The sequence below is a fragment of the Leptodactylus fuscus genome, chromosome 10, assembly GCF_031893055.1.
Source record: "Leptodactylus fuscus isolate aLepFus1 chromosome 10, aLepFus1.hap2, whole genome shotgun sequence".
NCBI lineage: Eukaryota > Metazoa > Chordata > Amphibia > Anura > Leptodactylidae > Leptodactylus > Leptodactylus fuscus.
The window spans coordinates 87,205,610-87,219,726 of NC_134274.1; the positions used below are offsets into that span (position 1 = coordinate 87,205,610).

Genomic DNA, 14,117 nt, shown 5'->3' on the forward strand with positions numbered 1-14,117 from the left:
TTCTTCCCAAACCTGAAGAGTAGAGATGTGCTACCATCCAAGAATCTGTTATTAGAGAGACGGTGACCCTCCAAGGGCGTGCGCCCAATCTGTATACACCAATCATTGGTAGTCCTGTATCCAGTTTATGTGTCCTTGGGCATCTGCGGTCTTATATACTGAATATCAGCTTTCTAGCGCTATATATATAATCCCGCATGTGCCCGCGGACATGACAGGTCGTCTTAAATAACATTATGAAAAACTGTAATTAACTCTTATTTCCAACTCAAAATAATTTCTAAACTCAATCAAATTCAACTCAATCCACAAAAAATAAGCCCTAAAGAGCGAGGCACAAACTATAAAACAGTTGCTGAGACCATGTGAGGAAATCTGCCCTCCTTAAAGGGGCTTTATCGCCTGATCCATATTTGTTTCCTCATCGGATTATGGCAGCGGCCATCTTGTCTGGGCTGCGACATTCAGGAATACGCTTTACAGCAGTCACATGATCTCTAGGATGCATCACCTGGGGGGGGCACTCTTTTGGAAATGGAAGGGTTAATAGTTTATGTTGATCGATTAAGAAAATGACGCGAATAAAGAAAAGAGAACGGGATTCCATTAGAGATGAGCGAGTATTATTCTCGAATAGCACGCTCCCATAGGAATGAATGGGAGCGGCCTGCGTGCAGGGGGTTAGGCAGCAGGACGCCGGCTGCGTCCATTCATTCCTATGGGAGCGTGCTCTTCGAGAATAATACTCGCTCATCTTTAGATCCCATCATTGGTGTCAGTGGTTCTTGGATACCGTTTATGAAGCCTCTTCCGCTACCACCTTCTTTTTTTCGATTCTCCCCGCCGTTCCGTTACTTTATGTAAATAAGCCCCCCCACATATTGCATTTGGTATTCTCCTAATCCTACTTCCTGTCATGGATCTTCATGTGTCTCGCCAAGTTGGACTTTTTGTTGAAGGTCTTTTTGCAAGTGGCGCATTCGTACAAGTTCGGTCGCTTCTGCAGTTCGGCGCAGATTTCTTCTTCTCTGTGAACCTGCCGATGCTTCCGCCAGCTTGTTCTATTCGTGAATTTTTCTTCGCATTTGGAACACGAATAATATTTCGCCCCTGTATGATTTTTTCCATGGAACTCAAAACATGACTTGGATCTAAAGCTTTCGCCGCAGTGGGCGCATATGAAGGACTCCTCTCCCGGCCTTTGATGTCGGACCATGTTGGACTTGACGGAAAACACTTTGCCGCAGTCGGCGCAAGCGTATGGTTTCTCTCCCGTGTGGACTCGCCGATGGGCCACCAGACTCGACTTGTTGTTAAAGGTTTTGCCGCAATCGATGCAAGAGAATGGCTTCTCCCCGATGTGACGCTTCTGATGGGCGACTAAGCTGACTCTGCTGGCAAACACTTTCTGGCACTCTGGGCAGGATATCGGGCTGTCGCCTTCGTGAATCTTCTGATGGGTCACCAGATCAAACTCATTGGAAAAATACTTCCGACACCGAGCGCAAGAGAAGACTTTGTTGCCTTTATGCAGCTGCTGATGTAGGAAAAGGCTGATCTTCTGCTTAAAGCCCTTATGGCACTCGCTGCACTTAAAGGGAGTTTCCCCCTGGTGAGTCGCCATATGCTTAGTTAACCCTGACTTATCGCTGAAATGCTTCTGACATTCAGAACAGGCGAAGGGTTTCTCCCCGGTGTGGGTTCTCTTGTGCGTTTTCAGGTGGGATTTGTTGATGAACTGCTTCTTGCAGTCGGGGCAGGTATACAACTTCTCGCCCGTATGGAGTCTTTGATGTCTGAGGCAGCTGACGACATTCAGAAAACACTTTCTGCATTCGGGGCAAGAGTACAGCTTGTGGTCGAGGACCTTCTGGTGCGTGAGGAAGGCTTCTTCGGAAGGAAAGAACACTTTACACTTCGGGCACGAAAACTGGTTTTGCACTTTGTGTTTTTTTTGGTGCACCAGGAGGTGAACGAGTTGCACGAAGCTTTGGCCGCACACAGAACACGTATACGGCTTCTCCCCCGTGTGGATCTTCAGATGACGGGTGTAGTTGGAGCGCTCGGTGAAAGATTTACCGCAGTCGGAACATACGAACGGTTTCTCTCCCTTGTGGATCCTTTGGTGGATTTGGAAATGAGAATTATTGAAAAAACTTTTCCCGCACTCTTCACAGAAGTAACGTTTCTCTCCCGTGTGAGTCTTCCAATGTCGGTCGAGACGCGATTTGCTGATGAAAGATTTTCCACACGAGGAGCAGGAGAACGGCTTCTCGCCCGTGTGTGTTCTCTGGTGCACAACGAGGTGAGCGATGCGCAGAAAAGCTTTGCCGCATTCGCTACACGTGTGCTTCCTTCTTTTCTTAGAATTTACTTTAGCGCTTTCAGGATTTGAGACGGAGCCGGTGTTGTCGTTGTTCTCTGGGGAACCGGCACGGGCGCAGTCACTGTCATTTACAGCTGGTTCTTCTGAAGTAAGGCTGTCGTTGGGTTGAGGTTGCACAATTTGGTCACATTCGGGGGTGTCGTTGTTCTCTTCTGAGCGTTGGCCTGGAAAATTCAAGGACCAAAGAATATGGAAAATTGACAAAAAATTCCAATCTCTCTCTGAAACCTAATGGACAGAATACTACATGGTTTAGAGAGTACAGAGTACATTGAAGTCTATGGAGAAGGAAAGTAGAGGAGAAATGAGACCATCTACAGCACCTAGTGAGACATTTCTCTCACAACAAAACCATATAATCCTGCTGTGCTGTGACAGAAAACCATCACTGTATCACACAGAGGGGTTGTTTATTCCTCTGCTGTCTCTCAGTCTCCACCAGCTGCCCTCCTCCTCCTCCCCCGACACCTCTCCATAGTCTTCTATTGCCTGTTGCTGAGCTGATGAAATTCATACAAAGGAAACAGGCGCTTTTATGGCAGAAAAATCTATTGCAAAGTTTACAATTATTGCCTGAATTACTGATCTATGAAATAATTTTTAAAAAGTTGTAACAGTTTAGGTTCAATGTAACCCAGAGATTCTCAACCTTGTCGAGCTTATGTGTCATGTCATTACGGTGCCACCTTGGCTCAAAGGACAAAAAGAAACTTGAGGAATATCAATCAATGTATTCTACTAATGTGATGGCAGAAATACAAGAAGTTCCGTCTAAACCCTGAAATAATATATATTTGTATCCAACGTATAAAGTGGTGAGGAGTGGGAGAGCGAAAAAGGAGAAGAATAAGAAAAGTAAGATGAAGAGGAGATGAAAGAGTAGAACAAGGAGAAAGAAAGAAGCAGGAGTAGGACGGGAGAAGGAGCAGAGTAAGGAGGTAGAGAAGAAGGATATCAAGGAGGAGAGTAAGGAGGTAGGGAAGAAGGAGACCAAGGAGGAAAGTAAGGAGGTAGAGAAGAAGGATACCAAGGAGGAGAGTAAGGAGGTGGAGAAGAAGGAGACCATGGAGGAGAGTAAGGAGCTAGAGAAGAAGGATACCAAGGAGGGGAGTAAGGAGGTGGAGAAGAAGGATACCAAGGAGGAGAGTAAGGAGGTGGAGAAGAAAGATACCAAGGAGGAAAGTAAGGAGCTAGAGAAGAAGGATACCAAGGAGGAGAGTAAGGAGCTAGAGAAGAAGGATACCAAGGAGGTAGAGAAGAAGGATACCAAGGGGGAGAGTAAGGAGGTAGAGAAGAAGAATACCAAGGAGGAGAGTAAGGAGGTAGAAAAGAAGGATATCAAGGAGGAGAGTAAGGAGGTGGAGAAGAAGGAGACCAAGGAGGAGAGTAAGGAGGTAGAGAAGAAGGAGACCAAGGAGGAGAGTAAGGAGGTAGGGAAGAAGGATGCCAAGGAGGAGAGTAAGGAGGTAGAGAAGAAGGAGACCAAGGAGGAGAGTAAGGAGGTAGGGAAGAAGGATACCAAGGAGGAGAGTAAGGAGGTGGAGAAGAAGGATACCAAGGAGGAGAGTAAGGAGGTAGAGAAGAAGGATACCAAGGAGGAAAGTAAGGAGCTAGAGAAGAAGGAGACCAAGGAGGAGAGTAAGGAGGTGGAGAAGAAGGATAGCAAGGAGGAGAGTAAGGAGGTGGAGAAGAAGGATACCAAGGAGGAGAGTAAGGAGGTGGAGAAGAAGAATACAAAGGAGGAGAGTAACGAGGTGGAGAAGAAGAATACCAAGGAGGAGAGTAAGGAGGTGGAGAAGAAGGATACCAAGGAGGAGAGTAAGGAGGTACAGAAGAAGGAGACCAAGGAGGAGAGTGAGGAGGTAGAGAAGAAGGATACCAAGAAGGAGAAGAAGGATACCAAGGAGGAGAGTAAGGAGGTAGAGAAGAAAGATACCAAGGAGGAGAGTAAGGAGGTGGAGAAGAAGGATACCAAGGAGGAGAGTAAGGAGGTGGAGAAGAAGGATACCAAGGAGGAGAGTAAGGAGGTAGAGAAGAAGGATACCAAGGAGGAGAGTAAGGAGGTGGAGAAGAAGGATACCAAGGAGGAGAGTAAGGAGGTGGAGAAGAAGGATACCAAGGAGGAGAGTAAGGAGGTGGAGAAGAAGGATACCAAGGAGGAGAGTAAGGAGGTGGAGAAGAAGGATACCAAGGAGGAGAGTAACGAGGTGGAGAAGAAGGATACCAAGGAGGAGAGTAAGGAGGTAGAGAAGAAGGATGCCAAGGAGGGGAGTAAGGAGGTGGAGAAGAAGGATACCAAGGAGGAGAGTAAGGAGGTGGAGAAGAAGGATACCAAGGAGGAGAGTAACGAGGTGGAGAAGAAGGATACCAAGGAGGAGAGTAAGGAGGTAGAGAAGAAGGATACCAAGGAGGAGAGTAAGGAGGTGGAGAAGAAGGATACCAAGGAGGAGAGTAAGGAGGTAGAGAAGAAAGATACCAAGGAGGTGGAGAAGAAGGATACCAAGGAGGAGAGTAAGGAGGTAGAGAAGAAGGATACCAAGGAGGAGAGTAAGGAGGTAGAGAAGAAGGATACCAAGGAGGAGAGTAAGGAGGTAGAGAAGAAGGATACCAAGGAGGAGAGTAAGGAGGTAGAGAAGAAGGATACCAAGGAGGAGAGTAAGGAGGTAGAGAAGAAGGATACCAAGGAGGAGAGTAAGGAGGTGGAGAAGAAGGATACCAAGGAGGAGAGTAAGGAGGTGGAGAAGAAGGATACCAAGGAGGAGAGTAAGGAGGTGGAGAAGAAGGATACCAAGGAGGAGAGTAAGGAGGTAGAGAAGAAGGATACCAAGGAGGAGAGTAAGGAGGTAGAGAAGAAGGAGACCAAGGAGGAGAGTAAGGAGGTGGAGAAGAAGGATACCAAGGAGGAGAGTAAGGAGGTGGAGAAGAAGGATACCAAGGAGGAGAGTAAGGAGGTAGAGAAGAAGGATACCAAGGAGGAGAGTAAGGAGGTGGAGAAGAAGGATACCAAGGAGGAGAGTAAGGAGGTAGAGAAGAAGGATACCAAGGAGGAGAGTAAGGAGGTAGAGAAGAAGGATACCAAGGAGGAGAGTAAGGAGGTGGAGAAGAAGGATACCAAGGAGGAGAGTAAGGAGGTGGAGAAGAAGGATACCAAGGAGGAGAGTAAGGAGGTGGAGAAGAAGGATACCAAGGAGGAGAGTAAGGAGGTGGAGAAGAAGGATACCAAGGAGGAGAGTAAGGAGGTAGAGAAGAAGGATGCCAAGGAAGAGAAACAAGGAATATAAAAATGAGACAAAAGCAGGACACAAAGGAAGGGAACAAGGTGAAGGAGAAGAATATCATACAAGTGGAGAAACAGAAGAAGAAACCAAACAGTGAAAACAAACAGAAAGAGGGAACCAAGGAGAAAGAAAACAAGAAGAAAGATACCAAGGAGAATGACATGAATAATGGTGTGCAGAAAAGGTCTAGCAAGAAGAAAGGTGAGAAGTGTACTGTAAGGAGAAAGAAGAGACAAGGAGAAACGTACAGAGAAAGAAACTAAGGACGCCGAGAGGAAGAACAAGAGCAAAGAGAACAATGAAAGGGGAGCAAAGTGACAACGAGAGGAAGAAAGATGGAAGGTAACAGGAGAATCAGCACGAGGAAATAAAACCGAAGGAGAAAGAGAACAAGTAAGAAGTGAAAGAGAAGAAAGAAGATCATAGAAGGAAAAGCAAAGATAAGAGAAGGAGGACGAGAAGAAAACAAGACACAAATCAGGAGAATGAGAAGATAATAACACTGAGGGAGGTGACAGGAAGAACAAAAGAGGAAGAGACTACGACAGACTCACCGATCTCCTCTGTGCGCGCGCTAAGTGTAGTCGTGTCCACAACTTCTTCAGGTTCTTGTAGAACGTCTGTCTGGTTTGTGTCCTACAGAACATGAGAGGATACACATCATGTAAAGAAGACCTCCGTGTCCTACTAATGGCGCTACAATGGCGTCCACTTCTATGTAACACCCCGGCAGCAGCGCTCACCTCTCCGCCCAGCAGCTCAATGATCTTGTTGGTGAGCTCCAGGATCTTCTCATTGGTTCTTTCCTCCCGTATCAGTAACTGAAGCGAAGTCTTTGGGACGGAGTTCTGTTCTTCTGAAACAACATGGCCGCTGCCGGCTGGTGACCCCTTCACTGGCCCGTAGGTCTATATGATAAAAGACACATCCTTACGTCATGTTTAGTGTGATCCGCTGCCATGTCATGTCCTACGTCTTGTAAGGTTCCCTCACCTCTCCGGTCAGCAGTGAGATGATCTCCAGGGCGATACTTAATATCTTTTCGGAAATGTCATTCTTCTGCTTCCGCATTCTGGATCATCTGGGAACAAGATCGAGTCATAGTGAGAGGCAGAACCAATACTCAGGAGACGTCTCACCATATACGGAGGGGGCGAGCGCGTTATATATGGCGGTATTTCTTATTGCTGTAATGTACGGCCATCGTTACCTCTGATCGTGGCCTTCTCAGATATAGTCGTTATCTAAGGTGACCCCAGAAGGAGAAGGCTTCCTCTGACCGCCAAATAACGCCACGTGATAGCCAAGACGTCCACTAACAGGAGTACTTTGGTACTCCAAGTATTTCACACACGCTTACTGTGTAAGTGGCCACAAGAAAATGGCCGCTTACACCAGGCGGGCATGCGCAGTCCGCTCTGCCCGAGGCCTAGAAATTTGAAGCCAACAGGGAGAGGCCGTCCTAGACGAAGATGGAGGCGGCGCTGGAGATTTCTCTCACTGCATTGGGGACGCCCCCAGTGCTGTTTCAGTGATAGGGACCGCCCCCAGTGCTGCAAGAGAACTCATTTGCATACCAAGGAAAACCGGGATTTCTGCAGAACGGTGGATGTTTATTGTATGGATTAGATTGATTATTATTTGATGGATTAGATTTATTGCACAGTTTGCTACGGACGCCGCAATACAAAATATGTCGCATTTTATACTGTATGAGGGAAAAGGGGAACTTTATATTTATGTAATTTTTGTAACATACTTGTAAAAAATTTTTGTTTTACTATTTTTAAAAAAAAAAAGGTACTATTCCGTTATCGGGCCAGCAGCAGCGCAGTTCAGCAGCAGCTTTCGGGACAGCAGTTCAGCAGCGGGAATTACAATGACATCCGAGGACTGCTGGCCCGATGCTTGTGCCCAGTAACCAGTACATCGATGACCCCCCTCCCCCATCCTTCTCCTCCTGCCAGTGCTGCCCCCCAGCTCTCCTTACATCTTCCCCGTACCCTCTCCCCGCCACACGACTAGGCCTCACCTCAGCGCTAGTACCGAGACCGAAAGGAAAGACACCGGGGCTCAATCCAGGCCCTGACAAGAAACACGCCGACTATAGGAACGGTGAGCTACAGCGAGCCGGAGGGACAAACTTTCTGCAGCGTCCGGCGGCTATCTAGTAGCATTCATTGCTCAAGATTTACGGTGAGGCCTATTACAGGGAGAGGGTACGGGGCAGATGTAAGAAGAGCTGGGGGGCAGCACTGGAAGGAAGAGGAGGATGAGGGCATCGATCGATGTACTGCCTACTACACACAAGCACGGCCTCTATCATCGGGCCAGCATCGGCTTAGTCATGTGGCGGGGAGAGGGTACGGGGTAGATGTAAGGAGAGCTGGGGGGCAGCACTGGAAGGAGGAGGAGATGGAGGGGGGGTCATTGATGTACTGGCTACTGGGCACAAGCATCGGGCCAGCAGTCCTCGGATGTCATTGTAATTCCCGCTGCTGAACTGAACTGCTGTCCCGAAAGCTGGTGCTGAAATGCGCTGCTGCTGGCCCGATAACGGAATAGTACCAAAAAAAATATTTTAGGGGGTGCCCATACATCAGTGTCACACACAGCAGTGCCCATACATCAGTGTCACACACAGCAGTGCCCATACATCAGTGTCACACACAGCAGTGCCCGCACATCAGTGTCACACACAGCAGTGCCCATACATCAGTGTCACACACAGCAGTGCCCATACATCAGTGTCACACACAGCAGTGCCCGCACATCGCTGTCACTCCGAAGACCCCACTAACCTGCAGACACTTCTTTCCTATGACATTTCGCAGCAGAGCCCAGGACGCGACGCCACTTCCTAGTCAGCGCGTGTAACTCCGCCCATACTTCCGGGTTTGCGGTACAGCGCCTCGTAGCTTGCGTTCCACCTCAGTGACGTTTCCGGTTTCTCTTTTTTGCTTTTTGCCTGACTTTGTCTTAAGCCTTAGTGCGTTTTCAGATGCTGCTGCATGATTGGTTAGAGAGATATCCGTGTATTACTGAGCTGGAGTGGAAGGGAAATAGGATATAAGGGGCAACATAACAAGGGCAACATAACAAGGGCAACATAACAAGGGCAACATAACAAGGGCAACATAACAAGGGCAACATAACAAGGGCAACATAACAGGGGCAGACACCCCCCCCCTCCCCAGTACTGACAGTCACAGCCCTAATACTGACACAGTCCTAATACTGACACAGCCCTAATACTGACAGTCACAGCCCTAATACTGACACAGTCCTAATACTGACACAGCCCTAATACTGACAGTCACAGTCCTAATACTGTCACAGTCCTAATACTGACACAGCCCTAATACTGACAGCCACAGCCCTAATACTGACAGCCACAGCCCTAATACTGACACAGCCCTAATACTGACACAGTCCTAATACTGACAGCCACAGCCCTAATACTGACAGCCACAGTCCTAATACTGACACAGCCCTAATACTGACACAGCCCTAATACTGACAGCCACAGTCCTAATACTGACACAGCCCTAATACTGACAACCACAGCCCTAATACTGACAGCCACAGCCCTAATACTGACACAGCCCTAATACTGACAGCCACAGCCCTAATACTGACAGCCACAGCCCTAATACTGACAGTCACAGCCCTAATACTGACAGTCACAGCCCTAATACTGACAGTCACAGCCCTAATACTGACAGCCACAGCCCTAATACTGACAGCTACAGCCCTAATACTAACACAGCCCTAATACTGACAGCCACAGTCCTAATACTGACAGCCACAGCCCTAATACAGCCACAGCCCTAATACTGACACAGTCCTAATACTGACACAGCCCTAATACTGACAGCCACAGTCCTAATACTGACAGCCACAGCCCTAATACTGACACAGCCCTAATACTGACAGCCACAGCCCTAATACTGACACAGCCCTAATACTGACAGCCACAGCCCTAATACTGACACAGCCCTAATACTGACACAGTCCTAATACTGACAGCCACAGCCCTAATACTGACAGCCACAGCCCTAATACTGACAGTCACAGCCCTAATACTGACAGCCACAGCCCTAATACTGACACAGCCCTAATACTGACACAGTCCTAATACTGACAGCCACAGCCCTAATACTGACAGCAACAGCCCTAATACTGACAGCCACAGCCCTAATACTGACACAGCCCTAATACTGACACAGTCCTAATACTGACAGCCACAGCCCTAATACTGACAGCCACAGCCCTAATACTGACAGCCACAGCCCTAATACTGACACAGCCCTAATACTGACACAGTCCTAATACTGACAGCCACAGCCCTAATACTGACAGCCACAGCCCTAATACTGACAGCCACAGCCCTAATACTGACACAGCCCTAATACTGACACAGTCCTAATACTGACAGCCACAGCCCTAATACTGACAGCCACAGTCCTAATACTGACAGCCACAGCCCTAATACTGACACAGCCCTAATACTGACACAGCCCTAATACTGACAGCCACAGTCCTAATACTGACACAGCCCTAATACTGACAGCCACAGCCCTAATACTGACAGCCACAGCCCTAATACTGACACAGCCCTAATACTGACAGCCACAGCCCTAATACTGACAGCCACAGCCCTAATACTGACAGTCACAGCCCTAATACTGACAGTCACAGCCCTAATACTGACAGCCACAGCCCTAATACTGACAGCTACAGCCCTAATACTAACACAGCCCTAATACTGACAGCCACAGTCCTAATACTGACAGCCACAGCCCTAATACAGCCACAGCCCTAATACTGACACAGTCCTAATACTGACACAGCCCTAATACTGACAGCCACAGCCCTAATACTGACACAGCCCTAATACTGACACAGTCCTGATACTGACACAGCCCTAATACTGACAGTCACAGCCCTAATACAGCCACAGCCCTAATACTGACACAGCCCTAATACTGACACAGTCCTAATACTGACACAGCCCTAATACTGACAGCCACAGCCCTAATACTGACAGCCATAGCCCTAATACTGACACAGCCCTAATACTGACAGCCACAGCCCTAATACTGACAGCCACAGCCCTAATACTGACACAGCCCTAATACTGACACAGCCCTAATACTGACAGCCACAGCCCTAATACTGACACAGCCCTAATACTGACACAGCCCTAATACTGACACAGTCCTAATACTGACACAGCCCTAATACTGACAGCCACAGCCCTAATACTGACACAGCCCTAATACTGACACAGTCCTAATACTGACACAGTCCTAATACTGACAGCCACAGTCCTAATACTGACAGCCACAGCCCTAATACTGACACAGCCCTAATACTGACACAGTCCTAATACTGACACAGCCCTAATACTGACAGCCACAGTCCTAATACTGACAGCCACAGCCCTAATACTGACACAGCCCTAATACTGACAGCCACAGCCCTAATACTGACAGCCACAGCCCTAATACTGACACAGCCCTAATACTGACACAGTCCTGATACTGACACAGCCCTAATACTGACAGCCACAGCCCTAATACTGACACAGCCCTAATACTGACACAGTCCTGATACTGACACAGCCCTAATACTGACAGTCACAGCCCTAATACAGCCACAGCCCTAATACTGACACAGCCCTAATACTGACACAGTCCTAATACTGACACAGCCCTAATACTGACAGCCACAGCCCTAATACTGACACAGCCCTAATACTGACAGCTACAGCCCTAATACTGACACAGCCCTAATACTGACAGCCACAGCCCTAATACTGACACAGCCCTAATACTGACACAGTCCTGATACTGACACAGCCCTAATACTGACAGTCACAGCCCTAATACAGCCACAGCCCTAATACAGCCACAGCCCTAATACTGACACAGCCCTAATACTGACACAGTCCTAATACTGACACAGCCCTAATACTGACAGCCACAGCCCTAATACTGACAGCCACAGCCCTAATACTGACACAGCCCTAATACTGACACAGCCCTAATACTGACACAGCCCTAATACTGACAGCCACAGCCCTAATACTGACACAGCCCTAATACTGACACAGCCCTAATACTGACACAGTCCTAATACTGACACAGCCCTAATACTGACAGCCACAGCCCTAATACTGACACAGCCCTAATACTGACACAGTCCTAATACTGACACAGCCCTAATACTGACAGCCACAGCCCTAATACTGACACAGCCCTAATACTGACACAGTCCTAATACTGACACAGTCCTAATACTGACAGCCACAGCCCTAATACTGACACAGCCCTAATACTGACACAGCCCTAATACTGACAGCCACAGCCCTAATACTGACAGCCACAGCCCTAATACTGACAGCCGCAGTCCTAATACTGACACAGCCCTAATACTGACACAGTCCTAATACTGACACAGCCCTAATACTGACAGCTACAGCCCTAATACTGACACAGCCCTAATACTGACAGCCACAGCCCTAATATTGACAGCCACAGCCCTAATACTGACAGCTACAGCCCTAATACTGACAGCCACAGCCCTAATACTGACACAGCCCTAATACTGACACAGTCCTAATACTGACACAGCCCTAATACTGACACAGCCCTAATACTGACAGCCACAGCCCTAATACTGACAGCCACAGCCCTAATACTGACAGTCACAGTCCTAATACTGACAGCCACAGCCCTAATACTGACAGCCACAGTCTTAATACTGACAGCCACAGCCCTAATACTGACAGCCACAGTCCTAATCCTAACAGCTACAGCACTAATCCTAACAGCTACAGCCCTAATACTGACACAGTCCTAATACTGACAGCCACAGCCCTAATACTGACAGCCACAGCCCTAATACTGACAGTCACAGCCCTAATACTGACAGCCACAGCCCTAATACTGACAGCCACAGTCCTAATACTGACAGACACAGCCCTAATACTGACAGTCACAGCCCTATTACTGACAGCTACAGCCCTAATACTGACAGTCACAGTCCTAATACTGACACAGCCCTAATACTGACAGCCACAGTCCTAATACTGACAGCCACAGTCCTAATACTGACAGCCACAGCCCTAATACTGACACAGCCCTAATACTGACAGCTACAGTCCTAATACTGACACAGTCCTAATACTGACAGCCACAGCCCTAATACTGACAGCCACAGTCCTAATACTGACAGCCACAGCCCTAATACTGACAGCCACAGCCCTAATACTGACAGCCACAGCCCTAATACTGACAGCCACAGCCCTAATACTGACAGCCACAGCCCTAATACTGCCACAGCCCTAATAATGACAGCCACAGCCCTAATACTGACACAGCCCTAATACTGACACAGCCCTAATACTGACACAGCCCTAATACTGACAGTCACAGCCCTAATACTGACACAGCCCTAATACTGACAGCCACAGCCCTAATACTGACACAGCCCCAGCCCTAATACTGACACAGCCCTAATACTGACACAGCCCTAACACTGACACAGCCCTAATACTGACAGTCACAGCCCTAATACTGACAGTCACAGCCCTAATACTGCCACAGCCCTAATACTGACAGCCACAGCCCTAATACTGACACAGCCCTAATACTGACAGCCACAGCCCTAATACTGACAGCAACAGCCCTAATACTGACAGCAACAGCCCTAATACTGACAGCTACAGCCCTAATACTGACAGCCAAAGCCCTAATACTGACACAGCCCTAATACTGACACAGCCCTAATACTGACAGCCACAGCCCTAATACTGACCGCCACAGCCCTAATACTGACAGCCACAGCCCTAATACTGACAGCCATAGCCCTAATACTGACAGTCACAGCCCTAATACTGACAGCCACAGCCCTAATACTGACACAGCCCTAATACTGACACAGCCCTAATACTGACACAGCCCTAATACTGACAGTCACAGCCCTAATACTGACAGTCACAGCCCTAATACTGCCACAGCCCTAATACTGACAGCCACAGCCCTAATACTGACACAGCCCTAATACTTACAGCCACAGTCCTAATACTGACAGCCACAGCCCTAATACTGACAGCAACAGCCCTAATACTGACAGCTACAGCCCTAATACTGACAGCCACAGCCCTAATACTGACACAGCCCTAATACTGACAGCCACAGCCCTAATACTGACCGCCACAGCCCTAATACTGACAGCCACAGCCCTAATACTGACAGCCATAGCCCTAATACTGACAGTCACAGCCCTAATACTGACAGCCACAGCCCTAATACTGACACAGCCCTAATACTGACAGCCACAGCCCTAATACTGACAGCCATAGCCCTAATACTGACAGTCACAGCCCTAATACTGACAGCCACAGCCCTAATACTGACACAGGCCTAATACTGACAGCCACAGCC

At 48.1% G+C, this 14,117-nt stretch overlaps 1 protein-coding gene across 2 annotated transcripts; it reads right to left on the reverse strand.

Annotated features, from left to right (window-relative positions):
- On the reverse strand, nt 1-8,526 carry LOC142219335 (uncharacterized). 2 transcript variants are annotated; one of them, XM_075288312.1, is made up of 5 exons: nt 8,466-8,526; nt 6,658-6,745; nt 6,408-6,572; nt 6,219-6,300; nt 1-2,550 (listed from the first exon to the last, which is right to left on the reverse strand). In XM_075288312.1, exons 2-5 carry the CDS (start codon nt 6,733-6,735, stop codon nt 905-907), a joined length of 1,971 nt encoding a protein of 656 aa, XP_075144413.1. In that variant the 5' UTR covers nt 6,736-6,745; nt 8,466-8,526; the 3' UTR covers nt 1-904. The 2 variants fall into 2 exon arrangements, with proteins under 2 accessions (XP_075144413.1, XP_075144414.1); XM_075288313.1 differs by lacking the exons at nt 6,408-6,572; nt 8,466-8,526 and having other exon boundaries at nt 6,599-6,742.
- Nucleotides 8,527-14,117: the final 5,591 nt, after the last annotated feature.